Source organism: Sipha flava, unplaced genomic scaffold (genome assembly GCF_003268045.1).
Source record: "Sipha flava isolate LNK unplaced genomic scaffold, YSA_version1 114_pilon_pilon, whole genome shotgun sequence".
In the NCBI taxonomy this organism is placed as follows: domain Eukaryota; kingdom Metazoa; phylum Arthropoda; class Insecta; order Hemiptera; family Aphididae; genus Sipha; species Sipha flava.
Genome location: NW_020271737.1, coordinates 149302 through 159109, shown reverse-complemented (window position 1 = coordinate 159109; position 9808 = coordinate 149302). Strand labels below are relative to the sequence as shown.

General features: G+C 29.4%; 1 protein-coding gene across 1 annotated transcript; it reads right to left on the bottom strand.

Moving 5' to 3' along the window:
• Positions 1–7091: 7091 nt before the first annotated feature.
• Positions 7092–7709, bottom strand: LOC112690613 (52 kDa repressor of the inhibitor of the protein kinase-like). The gene has a single exon (XM_025564663.1). It carries the CDS (start codon positions 7707–7709, stop codon positions 7092–7094), a length of 618 nt encoding a protein of 205 aa, XP_025420448.1.
• Between the last annotated feature and the right edge of the window lie 2099 nt (positions 7710–9808).

The following is a 9808-nucleotide window of genomic DNA, read 5'->3' as shown; positions in this document are numbered from 1 at the left end:
CGGAATCTTGCGACTCGGACAGCAGCGGGAGCGAGGACGAGTACGGTGAAGTGACGGCGGAATCTTGCGACTCGGACAGCAGCGGGAGCGAGGTCGACGGCGACGAGACGGTGGCGCCGTTGTACCTGAACGGCAGCGGGAGCGATACCGAAGTCGACGACGAGACGATGGCACCGTTGGACGTGAGCGCCGGCACGACCGAGATTCGTCCGTTTGACGGTGCTCGTCACGAGGATTTCGGATCGGCCTTTTTCTGTCCGTCTAACGTCCGCGGCCGGTGTCCGTGGCCGCCCGGTCACGATATACACGTTTCGTGCGACGCGCACCGCGGACGGTCGCAGACGGCGACGACGGTACGCGGATATCCGCCACCGTACCCGGTGGACGGTTCCGGCAGCCACGTGTCCGCCGACGTCCACCAACACTGCGGCTATGACGACTCGCTGGGCTACGGGTGGGCGCCGCACGTCCTCCCGCCGACCTATCGGCCGGTGCCGCGTCCCGGTTTCATGTGCGCCAACTGTCGGCCAATGCCCGATCGTTGAGCTGTTTTTTTTTTCTATTTTGTTATTAATAATATTAATAAAATTATTGTTATTATATGTTATATTATTGTGTCTTTCCTTAAAAAATAGGTCTCTTGAGTATTTGCATGATGGTTGTGATCAAGGTCTTAAGGTCTTAACTACCACAGTTAAAGTTGTTGATAAAAAAAAAATATTGGTCGGAGTAGATAGTCTAAACAATGTTAAATCCAGTAACAACTCGGTCTGTGCATCTTTCAAGTGAAAGTCAAGTCTAGTGTCATTATTTAAAAATTTGTTGTGCCCCCTCGGCCACCAAAGTCTGAACACGCTCATGCTTTAACACGAAGGCTAAACAGGAGAAATATATAAATATCTGTAATATGTAAGTATTAGACAGTCGTGTGTTACGGAATTATTATTTTAAGAGGAATTTAATATTCTCAAGAACGGTATATGCATGGCAAAAGTTAAAATTATTGTACATGAATTAATAAACAATATTATCCAGGAAATAGTTAAAAGCTTAAAATCGAATCCTTGTTTAATTTATCACAAGTCTTATATTGTTTTCTATAAGTTGTAAGTTTATTTGATTACATAAACACTTTAATGTAGACATAACATATTTATTTATTATTTTACATAGACAAATGTTTAAGTCATTTGAATTTATACTGAAATTATTATTAAATTATTTTTATTTAACCGAGGAAAACAATAAAATTAGTTATGAAAAAAATTAAATTTAGATCATTCAACGTTCAGAGCCATGAAGTGTATTGAAATTCTTGGAATTTTAAAAATATAAATCAATAGAGTCTGATATCAAAATAAAAGAAAAAAACATAAAAAATAACTGGATTGGCTTCGCTCTGCTGTCCAGTAGGGGGTGGAGTACACCTCGTTTATAGGATAAGTCATTACAATGGATTTGTTAAATTTGAATGCAATGATAGGTATCATTCAGTGTTAAACGTAATCGATTACGATTAATTTATTAAATTACATTAGTTATTAATCGTTTAATCATTTTTTAAAGTAATCAGTAATGGCGATTGCATTTGTAATCGTTAATCGTAATTACTGATTTTATTTATATTATATTTCTTTAGACTTTAAATAGTATGAATTTCCAATCTTTCAACTTAAGTCCTAGAACCAGGAATTTATTATATATATATATAGTCCATTAATTGGGTATTTCTTTTATCTTATCTGACACGTGTTAGAAGGTATTTATTTTTTTATATAAAAATACAACACAAAGTCCCATGATTGTATTTATGTAATTTTGTAATTAATTTTTTTTTTCTTAAACTAGATATAAAATACAATAATTATAGAAAAAATAATAAAGATTAATTCTGATCACATATGAATACATTTTGTAATCGTAATCAATAAGATGATTAAATTATTACTATAATAATTTGAAATTATTTTTAATTGTGATTAACGATTACATTAATTTTCATAGCGATTAACGATTATAGAACTTAATCGTAGTTATTAATCAATAATCAGATTACAATTTGCCTAACACTGGTATCATTGTATACGAATAACGATTTTGAACGGAGATGATTTGTTATATATATATATATATATAATATTATTATGTATTATTATTATTATTATTATTATTATATTATAATAATCTTATATATAGAAAACAGTCTTCCAAAAATTTTCTATTTGGATATAATTTCTATATAAATATCCTATATAACTATATTTAATTAACAAAAAATGAATCAAAACGACTCTTCTTATTTCATTAAGAAAAATCGAATATTTTAAATGCCTAAAAAAGTTGATTAAAAATAATATAATATTTTGAAAAAAATACGTTTAAAGAAAATGCCAATCTTAACAACTGGAAAAAATTCCAAGTAACTGTGACTTATACTTTTTGAATTATAATAAATACTTAAAATCGTTTGAGGATAAACCGTTATTTTATGCAATTTTGTAAGAATTTAAATTTCAAACGGTCATAGAATTTTATTCTTAAAATCCGGTAAACATTTTTTTATAGTTTTTTGATGAATAACTTATGGATAACCTAGTGTCAAAATTTTGAACATTAAGTATAAATAGAATAAATTTTATGAATTTTTATCTACAAAATAATTTGCAAATTATTCTGATTTGACACATTTTATACAAATTTGGACTTTATGGGCTTATAAAAAAAATTTGTGTGAAAGGATTTCCAATTTTTTTTAGTTGCAGTAAATATAACTTATAATGAACCTTATATTAAATTTTCAAGAGTTTTTGGAAAGCCAAATTTTTTTTATAGATATTTAAAAAAAAAACTTAGAAAAATTGAAAATTTAAGTTGTCTATAAATAAGTCAAAAAATTTCAAAATACTTCGAAAACATCACCCTGTGTAGAAAACGCTAATTTAAATATTTGGTAAAAATTTCAAGTATATGCTTTTTCGTTTTTGAGTTAGAGCATTTAAAAAAAAAAAAAACGTAGTTAGCCAAAATGTGGTTTTGCGTAAAAATTCACGTTTTTTCGTAATTTTTTTATAGTTTTTTCGATGCTTTTAAAAAGTATTGAAAAAGTTTAATTTTTGACTTGCCACAATACCATCTACATTCACTTTCCTTTCAGAAAAGTTGCTGTTTAAGAAAATCGTAGCATTTTCACTGCCCGTGATGACAGAAACAAAAAAAAAAAATAAAAAAAAACATCATTGTAAAACCAATAGATTCCATCATTCCGTACGGAATCTAAAAATACATTTTCAAACTAATTTGTTTCTGACAAAAGATTTTCACGAAAAAAAAATCAAATACAAAATGTAAAATGAAATATTTTTTAGTGTACTTCTACAATCTATGACCAAATTTCTGATGTTATATAATAGGAATTTTTTTTTTTTGCTTAAAATAGATATGTTTGTTTAATTATTACAATTCAACTGTATACGATTTTTATAAAAAATTACATATTTACATTAGAAATTTAAATAATTATTGTATAATATTAGGAATTTCTATTCACTCATGTCAGTGACGTGATTGTGGAGGGGGGCAAGTGCCCCCTGACAACTTTTTGAGAGATAAAGGTATAATTTTCCCCCCTCCAGATAATCCAACAGTACAAACAGCACCTTTTATTAATGAACTCTTATGGATATTATTTAACAATATTGGTACCTAGTACCTGCTACCTACAATTTATGTTTATCTAAACCACAAAATGAGTTAAGACTTATGTAAAATCAAACAATTAGATATACTGTATAAAATACATACAATAAAAATATGTTTTAATTGATGAGGGGAAGGGGTGTCAGGGTTTTGGTAATAATAAATATATTATATAGCCCCCCTAGTTTTTTCCCCAGTTACGCCACTGACTCACGTTATTGTTATTTTCGTTTATTTATTTGGAAATATAATGGGCTCTACAGTACAGGGTAATGTTGGAATCTGTTATAAGATAACTGCTTTTTTATTTTCATATTTTGCACCGATATAACTTAAATTATTAGGTAAACATGACCCGGTTTCATAAAAAAATAAAAAGGGGTTTTAGCTATTTACACTATTGGTATTTATACATTTATTTAAATAGGCTTGATTGATGATAAATTCAAAAGTTTAAAATATTAAAATAAACATTTGCAGAGATATAAGTTGAAATCACGTGTTATATTGAGATTGCAAAAAATCCACTATGAGTGCAATTCATCGCAGTCGAAATACATTTTGAATATTTGGTCAAAGTTAAACAATAATACAATATACGTTTTCATGTACATTGTTAAATTTCTGTCTCATTAAATAATACATTTTTTTTTGTAAATGTCTCAATAAATTTTAAATGCTAGATGAATAATATATATTTATGATGAATGAGAGTCTATCATCTAAATTCGTAATATTAACACAATTGCACAAAAATATGTTTTATTTAATAAAAATTCCAGTAAACTTACATTTGCTGTCATAAAAATACAATACGAAATTGGCACAACAATAAAAAGTCAATATTATGATAAAATCTAACTCTTCAAAACACAAATCACAAGATATGCCTGAATCTGAAAATAATTAATACATTTCCCATTAAAGCGTCCAACACTTATTCAATTGGAATACCATACGAGTATATCGTTACTAATTGATCATAGAAACTGTCATAACCGTCCTACGGTTCGACAGTGATAGAAGTTATCAGAGTAAACGTGTGCGTGTATGTGTTTGCGTGTTTTAGCCTAGGTAGTACTACTAAGCAGGCCTGGCGAGTAGAGGGGTGAAAAGGATTGATTTCCCCGAACCGGAATTTTACAGTTAACCAGAACAAAAATATATTAAAAATTTTAATTTTTTAATAGCCTGGGGGAGTTCATGGCTTCAGTGGTCCCCCCTTGAAGCTGTACCTGGTGTATACAACGATAATATTATGTGCGTACTGCTGTTGCGGATTCCTTCGGCTTATATTAATAGCCGGTCCGTGTGAAATATATTCATTGGCCAACATAAATCCACGGCTGTCGTCACCCACCCGTTCCGCATGATCCCGAAAAATTGTTCTTTCCGTACGCCGTGGTGCTATGGACTCGACCTCCACCGTCGGATACAACATCGGTCCATTAGAACTATATTCACAGACAAACAAGTACGCACACGTGTACGTTCGCACCGGTGGCCTAGTTACCAGGAGAGGGTTTCCCCCCAGATTTTTTTTTTTTTAATGATATTTAGTTATTATCTATATTTACATATTATAGTAAAATTATATTTTCATTTTACTATGATTAGGTATATACTAAAAATATATTAAAAATTAAGTAACAAAACAATTTTCAAAAAATACGAGACATAAGAATAATACCATTTTAAATGTAATATCATTATATAGGACCTCGTATTAAGATATACTTAAAATATTATGAATTGACTCTTAAACCCCCCCCCCCCCAGAAAAAAAATTGTCTACACCACTGGTACGCACTATCCGTGAATTACCTGATTCGCAATTACTTCTTAAACGGTTATCAATTGTATTATAATGTTGCAGTTGCACCACAGTCGTGGTAGCGCGTGACGAAAACATTACGTGTCTGAGGCCATTGCCGAACCTACCCGAGCCTAATTGACGCGAACGCACGACAATGTATAACTTCAATGTTTGGTGTAAATTATATTTCAGCATTACTTCACCAACTCCAGACGAGACGCACACGTTAAAAAGAACATCGTAAACAATGCAAAATAACATTATTCAAAGTCTTCCTTCAATCTCTTAGAATTAATCTTACGTATTTTTATGAGAATCATGGAATAGAACGGCCATAGAATAATATGTAATGTTACATCGTATATGTACGCAACTCGTCGAGAAACGTTGTCAACTGTAATAACCTAAAACGATAAGGAAAGAAAGAGTATAGGGATAAAGTTTGATTAGGCAGATAGCTTGCATTTTTTTGGTATTGGAAAGTTTTTCGGTTCCCTATAATTGAATGCCGTACGTCTATAATGGTTTGAGTAACGGTTTATAAATTAATGTTTTGTTTTTAATATTCATTTTTGAGCGTGAAAGTGGTCTGGAAAGATACAATAAGTATAAATATATTTGATATTTTTGTTTGAATTTAATTAAGTTCAATATATGTAAAATAGTTGCTGTAAAGTAAAAATTTTGAATTTTTCATAAAAATTAATAATGGAATATGTTTTAGGTTTATTTAAAACTATGTTGAATATGCTTTTTTTGAGCTGTAAATATTATATTGCTTGCTACAGTACCCCTTACCACCTCCAACTAAGTGGATATACTATATTGCAAAATAATCTGTGCCATAGAAAAATATACGCAGAACTACACGAAAAATTGAATATTTCGATTTGCCATAAAAGCTTATAATCTATGGAACAGATATATACTGGAAACTTGTGTATTATATTATACATTATATACATTATTATTATACATTTATGGATTTTTCAAACATTAAATAATTTTTCAATCATTAACTTGTAAGCATGAATAGTAGTCTTTGTGATGTTGAAACTGTTTTAAATAATTCAATTTAAAAACAGATTTGATGATCTTAAACTCAAAAGTAATGTAATTTAGTTATAATTAAGAAAAAATAGAAAGTTATTTCAATGAAGATTTCAAGTTAGTGTAAAAAGTGATCAAGCATCATGTTATGTCAATGATCTAAACATAAATTATTACACATAACTGAAAATATTCAAACTTTATGTTTTCTCATACCAGATACTAGTATTAAACATGGGCGCCCATAAGTAACAATTTAGGGGGGGGGGGGGGAAAAAAAAAAAAAAAATCGAATGTAAGATAATAAAGATTTAATGTTATTTTTCACATATAAATGTATACATGCATGTTATATTTTTATATGTATATATATATATATATATATATATATATATATAGTGTATTAATAATAATTGCTATACGAATAAATAAATAAATAATAATTTTATTAAGTATATAAAAAAATAGAAATTAAATAATATAATTAAATATATTATTCGGTATCAGTATATAAGAACTGCAAATTTCTTCATTTTATTCCAAAAATATTAATGACATCCTGAATTAATGTATCCTTGTTTGCGTTAACTCTTTCACGATGAAGGCTCATCATACACAATCCATTTAAACGATCTTCTTCTGTAGTTGAGCAAAGCCACGTTTTTACTCGTTTTAATGTACTGAACGATCTTTCTATTGTGCACGTTGTCGGAGGCAGTGATACAAAAATATTAAGTATTTGAAAAATTGCAGGATAATATTCGCAATGAGCCAATAAATCAACAAACGAAATTTCAACACACTGGGAGTCAATTAAATTTTTATCAATCCAATACTGATACCAAATAGTAGATTCTTCTATCATATTTTCAATTTCATAATAATCACTAATCAGCATAATTTTTTCTTTGAAATCATTAATGGTGTACTTTTTAATATTTATAGGATACAGTAGACTTATTGAGAATGCTATATTATTTGTACTTGAAAATCGTTGTGAAAGAGATGATATTAGTGAATCTAAGTATGGAATGAAAATAGAAAGTCTGTAATAGTGTTCAATAGAATCGGTTTTGTAATTTGATCCATTTTTTTGTTTGGATATAATACGTGGAATTTTAATTTCTACGCCAATTTTTTCTGCCATAAATACGGAATTATTAAAAACATCATTAAAAACGATATCCGATTGTTCTCTATTATTATTAAATATAGTTAATAAATTTTGAATATAATTTTGGACCGAGTATAAATCAATAAATTTTGCCTGCAGTTTATTTGTAACTGGTTCTAATTGAGCTGAGTATTTGGATATAATATTTAAAGATATAATAAATTGTGATGTTGATGTCGCCCATGATAGTTGGTGTGCTTTTGTGCGAGTAGTGGTGTTAACTTTAAAATCTGAGTCAATATTATGAGATAGTTTGTCTAAAACTGACTTAATATTAATAAAGTTTTCAGGAAAAATGCGATTAGATTTATATTTCGCAGACCAACGAGTATCAAAAAGTGGTATATTTGTAACCAATTTTCGACGAAGTACACTTTCACGAAAAAAATGAATAACCTCTTTAATTACTCCTACAGTATTTTGTATTTCTGTCACTGTATTCAAATCATTTACAACCAGATTAAATCTATGTGAAGCACAGTAAAAAATGTTGCTTTAGAATATTTATGACAAATTACTTTCTGAACTCCATTTTCCTTTCTAGCCATTACTGAACACCCGTCAAAACCCTAGCCAACAAGTTTATTCACATCCAAACCGTATTTTTCAACAGAAGTCAAAATAGAAGTAGCTATACCAATTGCATCTAATGTTTATAGTGCACTAAATCCTATGAATTTTTCTCTTATAGTTTTTGAACTATTAACATAACGAACACTAATTGAAAGTTGTTCAATGCCAGCAATATCGGAAGTTTCGTTGGCTAACAGTGAAAAACTTAAGTTACTATTTACTTCTCGAACAATTTAATCACATAATACATTTCCACACAATAAAATTAAATAATTTTGAATGCGATGGGAGGTATATTTAGCTTTACTATGACATGTTGATAAATGCTCAGACAGAACAATATCTCCAGATTTAACATGAAATTTTAAAAGATCATGAAAATTTCCACTAACAGCTCAATTTGCCTCTAATTGTTAAATCATGTGTCAAACAAAATATTATTGATGACAAAATCGGGACTAGCTTTTTTTTATTTTGTTCAAATTGTAAGTGTTGAGCCGTATTTAATTGATCTATAACACTTTTTTCTTTGTGGAACATAATTTTAAAAAATCTGTTGATTGAAAAACCGAATCTAAATGCCAATCAGATTGCATATATTTTTTTGCATGAAAATTAAAATCTTTATACTTAGTAAATTCACTAGCAATAAACGCTCCTAATAATCTCTTTTAACGACAAGACGAAAAACAACACAATGTTTGCATAAGCCGCCTTTTAAATGTCTAGAATAAACTAACCATCGATATTGTTTAAGCCATTCTATTTTAAAATTCCTTTTTTGTGCAATACTGTCATTCTTAAAATCATAATTATTAAAAGAAACATATGGTTTTGTAAGTAATTTATATTTAAGTTCATCTGATAAATTTGATTTATTAATATAAAATCCTAAATCTGGATATGACTCACAATCATTTGGCATATAATTAATAGTTAATGTAGGTACCGTATTTATTGACGTAGAACATTCCAGGTTTGACTTTACTTGAGCAGAAACACTTGTATTTTTCGATGTGTGTGGTTCAAGCACAGCAGATGCATTATCTTCATCAATTTTTTTTTTAATTAAAAACAATCAAATATCCATAGTAAAAATTGAAAATTTTAAAAAATAATATTGAATAATCACTTATGACACTCAGCAGTCGGCACTAAATATAATGTCACACAGAAAGTGGACGACTAAAATGCAGTCAATGTTGTCTAATGAAATATTTATAGTACCAATATTGTATTCTTTACGGATTTATCACAAATTATCTGCGATAAATGATTTTACGTATAGGTATATAGATAACAGACTACGACCTATCTATGATGTTAATATATGATAACAATGAGTATATTTTCATACTTATTTCATATCTTAAAAGTGATTTCAACAAATAATTTATCTCGGTAAAAAGGTAATACTATGGTAATATTTAATGAGCTACAAATTAATAATATTTTTTCCAGGGGGAGAAAGTGCCTTGTCTTCCCCCCCCAATGGGTGC

Excerpts from the sequence above, each read along its gene's own strand:
- LOC112690613 (XM_025564663.1), bottom strand. The coding sequence starts at position 7,709 with ATGGCAGAAAAAATTGGCGTAGAAATTAAAATTCCACGTATTATATCC.